At 39.4% G+C, this 18,538-nt stretch overlaps 1 protein-coding gene across 7 annotated transcripts in view; it reads right to left on the bottom strand.

Annotated features, from left to right (window-relative positions):
• Positions 1–18,538, bottom strand: part of LOC104589782 (helicase-like transcription factor CHR28) — an 81,197-nt gene that overhangs the window by 43,521 nt on the left and 19,138 nt on the right. For all 7 annotated transcript variants that reach the window (XR_734016.3, XM_010248219.3, XM_088903378.1 and 4 more), the window contains one exon: positions 12,232–12,362. Coding sequence is in view for 6 of the 7 variants with exons in the window: in XM_010248219.3 (XP_010246521.1) it covers positions 12,232–12,362 (131 nt within the window). In the remaining variant the exon portion in view is untranslated. The remainder of the gene's footprint in view (positions 1–12,231; positions 12,363–18,538) is intronic.

Raw genomic sequence — 18,538 nt, 5'->3', positions numbered from 1 at the left:
AAACCCAAACCATTCAAGAACTGGCATTAAATTCGAGTTTTCAGTTGCATCAATACCCTTATACCCCCCTTAACAAGAAACATCACAAAAACATCTTCCATATCTGTTTAAATAATTGTCTCTAAATAAATGACCACCATGGCAAAACCAAAAACTAGATAGTCTACTTAAATGGTTGCCAATCGCACCACCCAATACTTCTCAAACTCATTATATACTATCAATTTGGCACTTCCCTTTGCAAACCTCTGGAACTTCTAATATCATCAAATCCCTCAAATCCTTTTTATTTCCATGTTCACCACTCCTAAATATTCTATTTACCACATCTAGAAACCCTTTTACTTTTTGATAATTAGCTTTAAAACTTTATTTAATATGAAATATATATGCAATACAAGCATCCCTTACCCATAGAGAGGTGCAAGATGCAACCTATCATAGCAGTACATTCAATCCACAAGCGAGCCAAAAATAGTTGCTCCCTATTAACCACTTGCTTAGCTAGTGTATCAGCCAATCCATTTTCTGATCTTTGTACACATGAAGTATTGATACACAAAAGTTGTGTATCAGAAGTTTCATATGGGTCGTGGATGCAGATTCATGGCCATGGATGCAACAAAGATTGTCAGACACTGGGGGTGAGTCTGTAGTTGTTGAAGAGATGGGAGAAAAAATTTGGGGTTTAACTGCACAACATTTGGAAGAAATGACGAGAAAGGACTTTGAGGAAAATGAACATACAGAGAGGAAGAAAGAAATGAATAGGGGGGAAGGGTTGATGGCAGAGAAAAAGGAAGAAGACAGGACAGAAAGTATTGTGGAGAAGTTGGGTTGTAAGGTGAAGAACCCTAATGACCTAAAAACATACTTAAGGACCAAGAAAACTGAGGTGAAGATGAGAAAAAGGAAGATGAGTGAGGTGGAGAGGTTAAAGCTTGATGTGGAGGGAGATAGAGAGTTTAGTGAGAAGAAGGGTAGGAGAAGAGGAGGCAAGTAAGACAAGGAGAGAAAGGTAAGGGATGCAAAAGAGAAGTGACTTGATGAAAATGATCAGTTGGAATGTACAAGGGTTAGGGAGTGCGAGGAAGAGAACCCTAATAAAGGAATTGCTGAAGAAGTCGGATGTTGTTTTGTTGCGAGAAACTAAGCTTTCGACATTTGATGACAGATGGGCCAGAAGTATATGGTGGTCTAGGGGCATTGGTTGGGCATTGTCACCGTCATGGGGTTCCTCAGGTGGTATGGTAATACTATGGAAGAAGAACATGTTGCTGGGAAAAGAGGAATTGATAGGGAAGTTTACAGTGTTTCTCAAATTTCAAAATGAAGAGGAAGGTTTTGAATGGGTGTTAACATGCATTTATGGACCTAATGGGTACAGGGAGAGGAATTAAATGTGGGAAGAGCTTGAAGATATACGGGGATTGTGGGATGGACCATGGTGTATTGGAGGGGACTTCAATGTGATAAGATTTGTTGAGGAGTCTAACAAGATGAGACAAAAGGAAACCACAAGTATGAGGAAGTTTAATGAATTCATAAACAATTGTGAATTGAAGGAGGTGCCTCTTGGGAGTAGTAATTTCACTTGGTCCAATATGCAATCTAACCCAATCTGCTCTAAGCTTGATAGATTTTTATTTACAATGGATTGGGAAGCCCACTAGGGAGATTTGACCTCTTTGGCTCTACCTAGGTTAACCCCACTGGCCTATCTCTTTATCTAAGGTGGAACTAAGAGGAAATGGTCCAGCCCCATTTCGGTTTGAGAACATATGGCTTAGTCACCAAGGGTTTAGAGAAACGGTAAAGGACTGGTGGGATGGAGATTAATACTGGTGATAAGTCGGAGGGTATGAAGTTTCAGCATAAGCTTAAAGAGTTGAAAGCAAGGATCAGGATTTGAAATGATCAACAATTTGGCAGATTAGAAAAGAAGAAACAAGAGGTAATTGACAACATCAAGATGCTGGATAGTAAAGAAATTGAGGGATTTTTTGGAGAAAGAGAAAAGCAAGAGAGAGGGAGGCTGAGAAAGGAACTGGAGGACATTCTTTTTAAAGAGGAGATCTCCTGAGGCAGAAATCTAGGCAATAATGGCTGAAGGAAGGGGATAGAAATACAAAATTTTTCCATATCTTAGCCAATGACAGGAGGATGAATTTTTTCATTACAAAATTAGAAGTTGAAGGGGAAACAATTGATCAACAATTTGAAATTTCTAGTGCCGTTGTTAACCATTTCAAGTCGATATTCAGGAAACCTCTTTTTAGGAGACTTGGTGTGGAGGGGTTAGAGTGGCCAAGAATTGAGGAGGATCAAAAAGATGGTTAGAAAGAAGATTTGGGTTGGAGGAAATAAAGGAAGCAGTCTTTTCAATGGATAGATCTAAAGCACCAGGTCTAGATGGCTTTACTATGGCTTTCTACCAAGACTGTTGGGACATTCTAAAGGAAGATATCCAAAAGGTATTTGATGAATTTTTTAATAGAGGGGTAATTAATCCCGGTCTAAATTCTACCATCATCGCCTTGATCCCAAAGAAGGCAGGAGCATCACATCCAAAGGACTTTAGGCCCATTAGTCTTGTTCATAGTCTTTATAAAATCATTGCCAAGGTGTTACCAAGAAGAATTAGATCAGTGCTTCCTTCTATTATTTCTTTAAATCAAGGGGCCTTCGTACAAGATAGGCAGATTTTGAATCAAATTCTTTTTGCCAATGAGAGTGTGGAGGAGCTAAAGAGATCTGGAAAGAAAGGATTGGTTTGCAAGCTTGATTTAGAGAAAGCTTATTATTTGGTGGACTGGGATTTCTTAGTGGAAGTTATGAGGAATTTTGGCTTTGGAGATAAGTGGTGTAAGTGGATTAAGGGCTGCATTAGTACCTGTCATTACTCACTTTTGGTTAATGGCATAGTGGTTGACCACTTCCCAGCCATCAGAGGAATTCGACAGGGGGATCCTCTTTCTCCTTTCTTGTTCACTCTAGTAGCAGAAGTGCTGGGTATTCTTTTATAGAGAGCAGATTCGAGGGGTTTGGTGAGAGGTTGGAGAGTGGGAAGAGAAAGAGTACCTAACACTCATTTGCAATTTGTTGATGATACTATTCTATTTTGTGAGGGAGGTGATCTGAGTTGGGTGAGGAATATGAAGGAGGTAATACAAGTGTTTGAGAAAATGACAAGTTTGAAAGTCAACTTCAATAAGACTTTTGTAGCAGGTATCAACATGGAAGATGAAGAAGTTTATGAATGTGCAATGATTTTGGGGTGTGAGGTATGCCAATGGCCTATGACTTATTTGGGTTTACCTTTGGGGGGCAACCCTAGAAGTGTAAATTTTTAGATCCCGGTGGTGGATAGATTCTCAAAAAGGCTTGCCTCCTGGAAAAGGAATTATCTATCGATGGGTGGGAGAATCACTTTGATCAAATCAACATTAGCAAACCTGCTAGTGTACTTCCTTTCGGTCTTTAGAATGCCTGTGGGGATTTGTAGAAGGCTAGAGAAGATAATGAGGGATTTTTTATGGGAACCAGGTGAGGAGAGAAGGGATCATAGAGTGAGATGGGAAATGGTGATTAGAAGTAAGAAGTTAGGGGGTCTAGGAATTGGGAATATTCAAAAGAGGAATACAGCCTTACTGGGTAAGTGGCTATGGAGATTTCCGGTGGACCAAGACAAACTGTGGACAAAAGTGATAAAGAGCATTCACGGGCTGACGACAGATGGGTGGGATGCTAGAATTTCGGCTAGAGCTTCAGCAACAACACCTTGGAAAGCCATCCATGCCATTCTTCCTTGTTTTCTACCCTTCGTCAGGTACAATTTGTGTTCTGGAAATATGGTGAGGTTCTGGGAGCATGTGTGGGTGGGGGAAACACCACTCAAAGATCAATTTCCTTCCCTTTTCTCCCTTTCTAGGTACAAAAACTCAACTGCCTCATCTTTAGTTTCTTCCGTTGGCCCAGGACTTCAGATTAATTGGGATTTGGGTTTCAGACGAGGTCTCAGAGATTCTGAGATGGATTTGGTGTGGTCATTGATTCAGGTTCTCCAAAATGTCTTTTTAGATCCAATTAAGGGGGATTACTGAATTTGGACCCTCTCTTCTTCTAGCTCTTTCAGCTGTGCCTCCTTTTTTAGTGCCCTGGCCCACTCTTCTGTTACTCTTGCCTCTCCCTTCCCTTCTAAAGAAGTGTGGGGAAGACCAGTCCCACCTAGGGTTGGAGCACTCTGTTGGGAAATAACTTTGGAGAGAATTAATACCTGTGATCTCCTTCAAAAAAAGACGCCTTCTTGGTGCTTGTCCCCGCACTGGTGTACCCTTTGTAAAGCTGATGGTGAGTCTTTTTCTCATTTACTTCTATCCTGCCCTTTTATTTCTTCTATTTGGGAGTGGTTTCTCTCTTTATTTGGTCGCAAGTGGACTCCTCCATCACGCATTCTTAGCCTCTTCACTTATGCAGTTGGTTGCCGAATCAAAAAGAGGGGAAAGGTCTTGTGGAGATGCACTAAGACAAAAGTTTGTTGGACAATTTGGGAGGAAAGGAACCAAAGGATATTTGCTGAAAAAGAAAGAAGTAGGGACACAATTATTGAAGTAATCTCATTGAGGGTAGCACAATGGGTAAAAACAATGAATCATTTTGAAGATGTTTCAATAGAGACCATCATGAATAATTGGCAGGAGATTGCAGTCTCGGTTCCCAGTAGACTGAATGTCCTTCCGACGTGGATCCCTCTAATGGAAGGCTTTATCAAACTCAACTTTGATGGGGGCAGTGAAGGAAACCCAGGGCCATCAGGGGTTGGTGGGGTGTTCAAAACAGAGGCAGGTAAGAGGGTTTACCTCCCCCGGCCTATGTATTTTAATCTTCTTATAATTTATTGAAAGTTTCCTGTTACTAATAAAAAAAATAATCATTAGATTAAAAATTAATCAGGCTTTGAGAATTGGGTCAGGACATCTCTAGGAGGGCTATTATCCTTTAAAATTGGTCAAATGCCCAAACTTCATATATTTAGTGTTCTTGTGACACCAAAACAATGATACAATATGCCCTATCAATACTTTGAACCTTGTCTGTACCCATTGTATTCTTATAATTATAATGCTATATAACCATCTGAACTTTGTAATTTCATCCTTAATAAGCCCATACCATAGATTCCTGATTCCCTAACCAACCCCCATCCACCTTGGCATCCCCTTCAGTAATAAGTTTGTCCACAGTTCTCAGGAGAATCAGTACACTCACAGCCATTTTCCTTCAGCATCTTGAGGATCCAGTTCTTCCCCATCCAGTTTACAGCTCAGCAGCAATCTCAGCTCCCAAGATCGCCAGATTGGGAATTCTTCCATCCTTCAGCCTCAGTTTCATCGCTGCTCCAACTTTCAGGAATCAGACAGGCCAAAGCCTCACCATCGTCCCACATACAGAAGTAGTCCTTCACCACCAGATTTTATTTGGGGTACTTAGTTAGATACAATGGTCACAAATGATCATATCTTGCCTCATAATCTAGACATTCAAAGTAACTTTTCCTTTGGTGAAGAAAAGAAATAATTGGCTTCCCATCTCCTCACTGTTCCATTGCTTCCTTGCTCTAAAGGCTTGATTCCACATTTTGAAAAGTTTGAATGTCTTGGACAATTCCATGAAACCTTTCCAATCTAATCCTACAATGACCAACTTACAGAAAGCATTAAAAACTACGAAATTTCTCTTTTTTTGGATAAATGAAAAAAAATACAAAATACAAAATTTCCTTGCCTTTCAAGTATTTTTTAAGGTAAAGGAAGAAGATTGTTGTATACTTGAGAATATAATTAGCAAATAGATGGCATTATATCTACAGTTTAAAATATCCATAAATTTCCAAATTTGTCCACACCTTTTACTGGAATGAACATATTCCCCCGTAAACACAAATGGAACTATGTTGTTAATGGACATGATTACCACTTTGACAGCTTGATATTCTTTCTAAACATGAACTTAAATATTAGTTTCTGTCTGTGTAATAGATTATATTTTTAATAATCATTTGCATTTTCTATGAGTTTAAATTTTGCTTGATAAAAAGAAAAACTTTTGGTAATAAATTGATTGAACTCATTCTACCATGTACTTTAAACTCTAAAGGTTTACAAGCCAACTTCATAAGGTAATATTTTGTTTGACCATAGTTTCGTAGTTTTGTTTAATAATTTGGAACAGGATAATAATTTAAAAGTGTCTGCCTATGCTTCTTTTATCATCTCACAAAATATAATTCTATATTTTTTCATATTTCACAATGTTTCCATCATGTCTATAATTTTTACAATATTTACAACATTTCCGACATGTTACCTATATTTGGATGACCAACATTTCCACCGACACCAGCATTTTACACCTTGATTATATCTAGAGTCTTAAGGTAGTTACACTTTGGTGCATATTGACTGATTTAAGGATTTTCAGTTCTCAGATTTTTTATTGGGAGAATATCAAAAATACCAAATATTAACAGCCGAATAGAAGAGAGGAAGGAGAAGAGAAGAGAAAGAGAGGAGAGAAGAGAGAAGAGAAGAGAGTTTTAGAGTCAACTACTATGACTGGTGGCACCAGTTTATATTAATATATAGGGCGACCATAATTAAAAGGGAAAGGACCCTTAAGCCCCTACTTAAGTTACAGCACAAAAAACAAAGGAAAAAACTACTTTAACTAGTCCAAAAGGACCCTAACTCAGCACAATACAAACATAAGAAATAAATTTAACAATCCAACACTCACCCTCAAGTAGGGACATGGATGTTAATCATGCCCAACTTGTCACAAAATTATTATGCCACACATGATGAAGGCCCTTGGTGAAGATGTCTGCAAGTTGTTCCTCTAAACTGACATATGGAGGGCACACTTCTCCGCTCACAAGCTTTTCTCTAATAAAATGCTTGTCAACTTCAATATGTTTTGTTCTATCATAGAGGATTGGGTTAGCAGCTTTATTGTCACAGTAGAGTGACATAGGTTTGTTAACTGCAAAACCCAGCTCTCCTAACAAGTTTTTTATCCACACCATTTCAGCAACTCAATGAGACATGGCTCTATATTCTGCCTCAGCACTGGATCTAGCCACCACACTTTGCTTCTTACTTCTCCAGGTGACTAGGTTTCCACCCACAAAAGTACAATACCCACTGGTAGATTTTCTGTCATCGGTTGCCCCTACCCAATCAGCATCTGTATACACCTCCACTTCCAAATGCCCATGTTTCTGGAATAGCAAACCAGCTCCTGGAAACTTCTTGAGGTACCTAAGGATTCTTTCACAGCTTCGAAGTGAGTTGTCTTAGGATTATGTATGAACTGACTAAGGACACCCACTGCATAGGCAATATCAGGTCTGATCATAAACAAATATAAGAGCCTCCCTATAAGTCTCTGGAACTTCTTCACATCTTTCAAACACTCCCCCTGACTGTCTCCCAACTGATGGTTGGGTTCAATGAGTGACTCGATTGGTTTCACTCTCAACTTGCCTGTATCCTCTAATAGATCTAGTACATATTTCCTTTGGGAAATAAAGATGCCCTTTTTAGAGCGGGCAACTTCAATTCCAAGGAAAAAACGTAAGGGGCCTAGATCTTTCACCTCAAATTGAGTAGCTAGGAATTTCTTCAACTTCTGTATTTCAGTTTTCCAATCTCTGGTGATTATTATGTCATCAACATACACAATTAAAGCTGCAATTTTCCCTTCACCTTTCTTCACAAACAAAGTATGATCTGATTGGCATTGTTTGAATCTCATCTGTTGTACAGCTAAATGAAACCTACTAAACCAAGCCCGAGATGATTGTTTCAACCCATATAATGATTTTTTTAACTTGCACACTTTCTGCTCACTACCTTTGGCACAGAAACCTGGAGGTTGGGTCATGTAAACCTCCTCCTCTAGGTCACCATTCAAGAATGCATTCTTGATATCCAACTGGTTAAGTTCCCAATCAAGGTTAACTTCCAATGAAAGGAGGATTTTGATCGAATTCATCTTGGCTACTGGAGCAAAGGTCTCCGCATATTCTACTCCATACACTTGTGTAAACCCTTTGGCCACCAATCTAGCTTTGTACCATCCTACTGAACCATCAACTCTATGCTTTACTGTGAATACCCATTTGCAACCCACTAGTTCCTTCCCTCCAGGAAAATCCACCAACTCCCAGGTGTCATTTTTGTGTAAGGCATTAATTTCTTCTTTCATTGCATCTATCCATTCAGGTTTGGATAAATCTTCTGCTACATTCTTAGGAACAGAGACACTGTCAATAGAGGAAAGGAAAGCACGGTATGAAGGTGAAATATGATCATAGGACACAAAGTGAGAGATAGAATGATTAGTAGTACAAGATCTAACACCCTTTCTCTTAGCAATAGAAACATCAAGATCATTAACAACAAGGGGATCAATGTTAAGAGGTTCAGGTATATCAATGGGAACAAGTGTACCTGGCTGATAAAGAGGATCTACCTCTGGAGAGTCCGATGATATTGGTTGCATAGTTTCATGTTCCACGGCTCTTGAACTCTATTGGCTTTTATGGCAACAAAGAAAGACACGAAATGGAAAAGGATCAGGAAGAGGAGGCAATTGAACCTAAGTGTGTTTCTCCTCAACCCTACTCTCTCCCTAAGGAGAAACCGAGAAGAAAGGTTGACTCTCAAATAATGATACATCCATGGAAACATAGTACTTACATGGAGCAGGACCATAGCAACGGTAACCCTTTTAAGATAATGGATAACCAAGAAAAACACAAGGAGTGGCACGAAGATCGAGTTTACCACGAGTAGGTGACAAGTCATAAACGAAGCAACGACACCCAAAGACACGCATTGGAATGGGGATAGCGGAGCTGTAGGAAATAAATAGTTGGTGTGGGGCCTTATACTCTAGTAACCGAGATGGCATACGGTTGATGATATGTGCAGCACACGTAATAGTATCCATCCAAAAGCGTTTCGGAACATTCAAATTAAGTAATAAACCACAAGCTACTTCAAGTAGATAACGATTTTTTCTTTCAACAACACCGTTTTGTTGAGGTGTCCTAGCACAAGAGCTTCAATGGAGGGATCCACACGAAGCGAAGAACTCCGTGAGATCACTATGGAAGTACTCTTTTGCATTGTCCAACTGGAAAATGTGAAGTTCAATTTAGAATCGAGTGAAAACCATTCGTTGAAAGTCTTTCACAATCTTTGGCACTTCAATTTGGACACCTTATGATCCCTCCTATCACCAAAAAACAATCCTAGAAACACACCAAGGATGAAGCCCACATGCACACACTGCAATCTGGACACAATCTGACCAACCAGCTTATATTGTACAAAAAATGCAAGATTTTAGGTTGATCTTGAAGGGATGAGAGATCCATCATATGGATGGCTGAACCCTACAGAAAGGTTGGGCGAAATTTAAAAAATTTCTCTCCTATGTGGAAATCGCATTCCCTATTTTAGAAAACTGCATTTTCAATGATCAATCTTGAATCAAACAGAACCATATCTGAAACCAAAAGGGAGGAGAATGACATATCTGATACGTAGTAGTAACTCCCAATGAAGGTGTTCACGCCCAAGGAGATAACCAAAACCCGCTTCCACTGAAGATGACACAATGTGTGGTGAAGTAGGATCAACAGGACGGCTCTTCAGCAAGAACCAAATTCTTCAGCAAGAATGGAGTAGATGGCTGGTGAGCACAACTTCAAATTGCTTCTTCTACCAAGAAGCAATATCAAGAACAATTCTTGATCACTCCCACAAGTGGAGATCGAACTGGGTAGGGGAGCAAGAACAGGGAAGAACTCTGCAGATTGTTGTCTTGTATCTGGTGTCTTTTTCATGTCCGCCCTACTCTCTTATTTATAGCCTTAAAGAGACAACCTCCTAATCTGTTTCCAAATCTGGACTCTTTAAGTGATAAGGATAATCCCTTATCTTATCTGTAGTTCAAGATCAGCTTAATCCTAATCAAATTAGGAGTTTTCTTATCCAAATCTTTATTTAGATCTGAACTCTTTAAGTGGATAAGACTCATCCTCTTATCCTTATCTACTGATCCAAACCCAGATCCGCCCCTATTTAATTAATCTAATTAACCCAGTTCGAAATTGGGCTTTAGGCCCATTAAGTTTATGTGCTCACTTAACCTCTTAACCTGTTGCCCAATTGGCTCTCTTTATATGGCATGGGTCCCAAACATTGATCTACACATCAGCCACATGGGTTCAGCCCAGCCTTTATTACAAGGCCTGGCCGAATTCACTGTAGGAGACAGTGAACCCCAGTCCATCACTATAGACTCTTAATGGGCCCAACATTTACACTAAATGTTCCTTGGGCCCAACCACCTTATGAAAACCCAAGGACTGTGGGCAGATGCAAGATTAACCCATCAGGTATTACCCTCAATGGTCTTATACTTAACCTCCCAGCCCATAATGATCAAACACTACCCGACAAGAGAGAACCTCTCCCTCGGCTACAAGGAACAGTACTGCATTCTCTACTCACATGGATCCCGGGAAATAAAACATTTTGCAAACATTTTGAAACCATAATATATATAAGTATATCTCTATATAAATATATTTTGCAAAACCAAATTTCAAACACATTTGAAATCCACTGCCGGCAGTTTAGGTTTCCATCAGAGAGAGTGCATTTTCCCGATCATTCACTTTGTCCGACAAAGGGGTTGATCCGGTCACCATGATCACCCACTCAGATGAATTCTCGGACTGTCCCAACATACTTATGTTTTGACCCCCTCTAAGGATCTCACTGCTTGGCACATCAAAGGCAGCCCAATCCGACACCTAGTGTAGTATCATAATCGAGTCTAGGGGTCAGGTGTAACATTCCGGTTTTAACCATCTATCTCCAAGGTTCAGGGCAATACTGGAATTTTGGTCCGGTTAAAAGTTTCAAGAAAACCCACACTGGATGTACATCAGGTCTCACCCTGGCAGCTAAGACAAGCCACCCCAATCAACTTGGCGATATATCAGTGTCAGCCTTGGTAGGATAAATCTCCTCAGATCTATCCAACGGCAGTGAAGATTCTAAACTAACACGAGTCTCATATGTGTCCAACTTAAGGGTATTACACAGAAACACACTACAATAACATGAATCAAATATGTATTTTATTCATTTACAATAAATGTCATAATGTACATCATGCTGATTGGAGCTAAGGGCATACACTGTCTAGCAGATCTCAGATTTGAACTAACCTAACAGTCACACTCCACCAACTTCCAGACCACCCAAACACATCGACTGTTAGGAGGGGTCATAAACCAGTACAGTTACACCACAAGGGGTAAAAAAAATCAGGTCATTCACGACCTACAGATCTATATTCTCAGATATGGGATCACACGATCCATAAAAGAAGAGGTTCGAACCTCACAGCTTCTTAGAAGGCATTCAGCAGTTTGGATTCATATGTTTTTTTCTTGGTACACGACCAAGATAAAAGAAAAAAAATATTAAAAGGATTTGTACTAGTCGTAGGTCTGTACTTTTGATCTCAGTTGAAGAAGACAGCAAGTTGAGGAAGTTGAAACTTGTTCGATCTGCTCACAGGCCTAGCAGAACTGCTCTAATACCATATTAACAACCGAATAGAGGAGAAAAGAGGAAGGAGAAGAGAAGAGAAGAGAGAGTTTTGGAGTCAACTACTATGACTGGCAGCGCCAGTTTATATTAATATATATAGGGTGACCATAATTATAAGGGAAAGGACCCTTATGCCCCTACTTAAGTTACAGCACAAAAAACAAAGGAAAAAACTACTTTTAACTAGTCCAAACGGACCCTAACTCAGCAGAATACAAACATAAGAAATAAAGATAACATTCCAACACCACATGATATTTTATTTAATTTACAAAAATGAAAAAAAACATACTTTGAATAGCTGATCCTTATCTCTGATCTTCTATACCTCTGCATTTTCCATCTCTTAACAAAAAAATGACAAAAAGCAAAAAATAAAATAAAAATAAAAATAAATGTTTGATATAAGAAGCAATGAAGCAGCATACTCAACAAGTTTCATTTCAGTGCATCAAAAGCCAACCCTTATGAATGACCCATCAGTATATTTAGCACCCTCAAAATAAATATAGGATAGTAAACAGATCAGTACCTTGAACTGTGACCTTGAATCTGCTTCAAGCTGGGAATAGAAGGCCCGCTCCTCAGAAGTGAATTCTACCTTTTTTAGAAGTACTACTTTTGGCGGTAAGTTAATAATAGGTTCCCCGCCAATCAGTGTACCTAATCCAAAATTACAGATGATAACCAGTGATTCAGAGCCATTAGTATTCAATACATTCACATTACATGTCCCATATCAGCTAAAGTTACACAAATTTCTACACATGGCCAAGAAAACTCTTTATGCTGATAGCAAGACCAAAGGAATCAAAAACCATTGAAGCTAATAGGTTTCCATATAATACTTAATACAGTTAAATCTAAAGATTTCATGGGTCCATAGAGAATCCAGATGTCCTAAAACATTATTCAGGGACTGGTAACTTCCCTGGTGCAAGCATCTGGTAACTCTCTGGCATGAGGCATCTCCTAGTGAGATGGAATCTCAGGAAGATTGAAGGGGATGGAATGTGGTACAAGGACGGAGAAAGGAGGAAGGAGGAACAACATGGATTGAAGGGAGAACCAGGAAAGTGGTCATTGGGGTAAAAGAAAAAGAGGATGGGGATTGGAAATATAGGAATAAGAGATTGTAAGGTAGAAGTGACAAAGAGATGTGGGTGGATGATGGAAGTGAGTACTCCATTGAAACTAGGAAAGAAGCAATTCTATCTAGAAGTGGATTGGAAGGAGGTTAAGGAGAGGAGCCTTCGTGAAGTTATGTTTGGTAGGGTCAGTAAATTCAAAAAAAAAACCACTTGTTAGAGTCGGCAGCCATAAGGGTAATCTGGTCTTTTGTCATGTAATTAGAGTTGAGTTGTCTACTTTGTCTTTGTTTAAGTTATGTGGCCCACATTTAATGAGGGGCATAATTGTCTTTGTAGTTCAAGATACATAACCTACAAGTAAGAGTGGAGTTGGCTGAGAGACTGTTCTTTTTTCTCTGGCCGAACTCTCTATTTTTATTCTCTCTTTCTTTCTTATTTCAGACCTAGAACTGAACCAGTGCTAACCGAACCATTAACATGGTATCAGAGCTCTGGAAATCAGTCTAGAAATCTGTTTTTCTTCTTCCTATTTTTTCTCTTTACATCACCGTATCAGGTCTGAATTCTTGACATATCTCATCAACCAGTTGGAAGATCAATATGAGGCCAAAAAGGGTTGACCATTTTTCCTTCTAGGAGGTAGCCATGCCTCAAGTAATTGTGGTGTTTGTTTTCAGTGGTGTGCTAGAAACCCTCTACTCAATGACTAGAACAGGGATGGTTTGTGGGCAGGTGTTAATAGGTCTTCATAATCGGCTGATAGCATGGTGTTTTCTCCCCCTCTCAGAGTGGATTTCAATTGTTTGGCAGTGCTGGTTAGCAGGTATGTGTAGGGACTCATTTTCCTTCCCATTCGTGTCTGACTGTGTGTGCCAGCAATAAGTTTCAGTACTGAACCCTACGACAGTGAGTGTTTGAACTTTTTCCTGTTTTTCTTTTAAACAATGGCAATAATTGGAGAGGGTAGTGATAATAAATCAGGTGTTATGATTTACAAATGACATCCATCAAATTAAATAGTGAGAATTATGTGCCATAGGCTAAGTTGATGGAAGTGTTTCTAAGAGTCAAGAAGGTAAAGCATGTGAAGGAGAAGAAACCCTCAGCTGAATCTCAGGGGTACAGTAAGTGGGAACAAGAGGATACACAGATTATGAGCTTGTTAGAACACAAATACTAGGCGGATCTACTCTTCCCTCCCTTGAGGAGGTATTTGCCTGACTCCGGAGAATTTCTATTGGACCTTCAGAGAATTCAACCCTCCTTTTGACCTTGATCTTCTCATTGCATTGCGAAAAGGTAAACATAGTTGTACTTCTCATCCTATTCCCAATTATGTTTCAGTTGCTCAACTTTCTACTTCGCGCCGACAACTATCTCTTTTATCCTCTATCTCCATCCCTAAGAATGTCCACGAAGCCATTACCTCCCTAGTGTGGCGTCAAGCAATGGAAGAGGAATTGTCTACAATGGCATGCAATCACATGTGAGAGCTTACCACTCTCCCTCCTAGTAAACATGTTGTCAGATGTAAGTGGGTGTATACTGTGATCTGTGAAATATTTATCAGATAGCAATGTGGAAAGGTTGAAGGCTTGGTTAGTGGCTAAAAGTTACTCTCAGTTATATGGTATTGACCACACAAAAACTTTATCTCTAGTGGCTAAGATTAGTTTTGTCTGATTGTTGATTTCTTTAGCAGCATGATTGGCCTCTCTTTCAGTTTGACATTAAAAATGCCTTTTTACATAGTGACCTTCTTGAGGAAGTATATATGGAGCAATCACTAGGGTTTGTTGTTCAGGAGGAGGATGGTAAGGTTTGCAGACTTAGGAAGGCAATCTACAGATTGAAACAATCTCTACATGCGTGATTTGGCAAGTTCATAAAGTGGTAAAAGACTGGTATGAAATAGTGTCAGGTAGATCATTCTATGTTTAGTTATGAATTGGAGGCCGGAAAAATTTTGTTAGCGGTATATGTAGATGGCATTGTCATAACTAGTAGTGATAGTATGAGGATTGACAGATTGAAGACTTTTTTGCATGATCACTTACAAATAAAAAACCTACATAGACTGATATGTTTTTTGGGAATAAAAGTTGCAAGGTCAAAGCATGGTATTAACTTGTGCCAAAGAAAATATGTTCTTGACTTGCTAGACGAGACAAAACTGTGAAGTGCCAAACCAACTAAAACACCTATGAAACCAAATGTCAAATTAAGTACTAATGCAAGTCAAGAGTTTAAAGATCTTGAGAGGTACAGAAGGTTGGTGGGTAAGTTGAACTACTTGACTATTACTTGGCCAGCTATATTATTTGTAGTGTGTGGCAAGTCAGTTTATGCAACATCCTTGAGTTCCACACAGGGATGTAGTTCTGAGGATTGTTCGACATTTGAAGGGAGCTCCAAGTCGTAGACTGTTATACAAGAATGGAGGAACTCTTGCGATAGAGGGGTAAATAGATGCCGATTGGACTGGCTCAGTTTTTGATAGGAGATACACTATAGAGTATTGTACCTTCCTTGGGGGAAATCTGGTGGTTTGGATAACAAATTGTAGTAGCAAGAAGTAGTGTTGAAGCTGAATATAGGGCCATGGCACATACTACATGTGAACTAGTGTGGCTAATAAATCTTTTGCAAATGGGATTCTCAATTTACAGACCTATGAAGTTGTACCATGACAATCAAGCCGCAATCCACATTTCCTCTAACCCAGTTTTCCACGAGAAAACAAAGCATATAAAAGTTGATTGCCACCTTGTAAGAGAAAAGATGCTCAGTGGAGTGATAAGTACAGCACATGTTAATTCAAGAAATCAATGGGTAGATTTGTTTACAAAAAGGGTTGAGTCAGGGGAGAGTGGATTACATATGTAACAAGCTGAGATTATAATGACATATACTCACCAGCTTGAGGGGGAGTGTTAGAGCCGGCAGCCATAAGGGTAGTTTGGTCTTTTGTCATGTAATTAGAGTTGAGTTGTCTATTTTGTCTTTGTTTAAGTTGTATCCCACACTTAATGAGGGACATAATTGTCTTTGTAGTTCAAAATACATAACCTATAAATAAGAAGGGAGTCAGCTGATCTTATCTTTCTCTTTCTTTCTTATTTCAGACCTAGAACTGAACCAGTGCTAACCGAATCATTAACATCACTAAATGAAATACAATAGTGGGCATGGAGATGCTGGAGATCCAGAAAGGGGGTTAGAGTTCGATGATTGCCTAACTCTAGAATACTATTCATCATGTCAACTGAAGAAGAGGTAAGCAGTATATGAAGGATAGGAGATAGAAATATGAAGGGGAGTTGCTACACCTAATCCCTTGGAACATGAGCAGGTTACAATGGGAGATGAAAACAAAAAAGGCCTTTTGGGTAAGGATTTACGACTTACCCACTTCATCAATGGTCAATTGAGTGGTAAGACAAATAGGGGAACTTTGTAGGGGTTACTTGTAGAAAGATAAATCCAACAGAGCAAGACTGCAAGAGACAACAATGTGTAGGACGGAGATAGCATGCCCATGATAATAGTTTGGCCCAACAGGACAGAACATAGTAAGCAAAGGTCAGGAGAAGAATCAAAGGAATGGAGATTTGCAAGGAAGACCTATTAGCTCAGCCAAAGCATACTGAAGAAGGCGCTAGCATGGCAGTTGAGTAGAAAGGGTGTTGCCCAGAAGATTGCAAATCAGCTTGGTGTGGAGTCTCTACTGATAGAAGGGGACTCAAAGGTGGTGGTGGGGTGGTTGAAGGACTTAGAATATGTCATCTGGTGCTATAGGAATGAAACCAAAAAATTCAACTGGCTAACACAGAATATGAGCATACAATGGGTGGGTAGATAGAGAGCATTTTTTATTGGAGAGGACACAGCTCAGGCCTTTCTTCGGGATTCTTGTATTTCCTTGACCTTTTGAATGAATAAATTTTTCTTCACTGATCAAATGGAATTTAAGTAAATGAAAAACGAAATTCTTCTTCACTGATCAAAAGAAGGGTGTTGCTCAACAATAGTATAGGATGAGATGGCAGCTGGGGAGGGCCTCAGTTCTGATGTAGCAGGAGATGTCAGGCGAGATGGAAGCCTAATCATCCGATGCAATCAGAGGGAAAGGGTGTTGCCTCTGATTGTTTATCCAAGCAAGGGGTAAATAGAAAGCATTTCTTTTATTGGAGAGGACACAGCTCGCGCCTTTCTTAGGGATTCTTGTATTTCCTTGACCTTTTGAATGAATAAACTCTTCTTCATTTATCAAAAAAAGGGTGCTGTCCAACAATAGTATAGGATGAGGTGGCAGCTGGGGAGGGCACAGTTCTGATGTAGCAGGAGATGTCAGGCGAGATGGAAGCCTAATCGTCCAATGCAATCAGAGGGAAAGCAAGGGCCTCAAAGTTTAAAGACATCTAAAACAGTTCAAACTTTAAATTTCAAATGAAGAAGCTTTAATTCAAAAGGTGGTTTCAAAATGTCTCGAAGTGTATAGAAGAAAGATTTGCTGAGGGTGAAATAGGAACAGGTAACAACAATCAAAGGAGGCAAAAGATATATCAAAGGCAATTGGGCAGGGAAAGAACTTTAGTGAGGGAGTGGAATCAGGATAGGATCAAGTCAAGCATAATGTTGGACTGGGATCAAGAATTAATGGAGACATCTCAACCAAGACATGAATCGAGGCAAGAAATAGAGGATCACCATGTATAAATAGATTTAGTTGAAGCTCTCCTAAGCAAAATTTGAGAAGATGTTCGAAAAAGCTAAGGAGGCCAAAGTGAGCAAGAATGAAGGAAAGGCTTAATGAAACAGGCACTAACAAGACCATTTAGCTAGAGTCTAATGTCAAACAAATGGGAAGACAGTGAAGCTTCTTTTGGCGAAACAAATGATCAGGTGGAAGGCAAGAAGTGGAGCTACCTTGGCTATGTAATACACAAGGGAGGAATTGGTTCCGATTGAATAAGACTTAATTATAGGAGAAGTTACTCCAATAGAAAGCTTTGAAACCATGGAAGTGAAGCCATTAGCAATGCTACCAACAGAATAATGGCTACTCATAAGGGAGAACACCTTTAGTAATCAAAAAAGGAGAAAGGGCACAATGGGACTGGCCCTTGGGAGGGAATGCCAGGGGGAGCCAAAATGAATCTTCCGCTTGGGTAATGTCAAAGTTACTACTATTCAGCAAGTTCTTGGGGGTATAAATGAAAGGATTAGAAGAAACCAAGGCATATTTGATGGAGGTCAAAAGAAGCATGTTAGAGGAGAAATGACAGGGAGTTGTTCATGCTATCATGGGATTTAAACTAGTAGGTGGGTTCGATACCAACTAGTAATAAGGATGGCTAATAGGAGAGAAATTGCTAAGATGGATGTTGGGATGGAAAGTACTTTTGAGAAGTAACTACAAAGATTATATCATGGGACATGAGAGGCCTAAACTCAAGCTACAAAAGAGTAGTAACAAGTTCATTGAAGTAGCAGAGGCCTGATGTTTTGTGCCTACAAGAAACAAAAATGAAGGTGGTAGAGCCATCAATAACTAGAAGTGTTTGGGGATATTGCAACTATGAATAGCACTAAATGAAGCATCTCTTTTAGCCTCAATGAAAGCACCTTAGCCAAAACTTTGTATAAACTCGTGATGAGGCATATGGGTCTAAAATCATCGGTAGAAGTATCCCCCGCACATTTGGCTTTTAATAATAAAATAAAATTTATTAAGAGAAAAAAAAA

This window comes from Nelumbo nucifera, chromosome 4 (assembly GCF_055504915.1).
Source record: "Nelumbo nucifera cultivar China Antique chromosome 4, China Antique-T2T, whole genome shotgun sequence".
NCBI lineage: Eukaryota > Viridiplantae > Streptophyta > Magnoliopsida > Proteales > Nelumbonaceae > Nelumbo > Nelumbo nucifera.
Note: the sequence above shows the minus strand (reverse complement) of the source record. Positions and strands in the feature narration are given on the sequence as shown.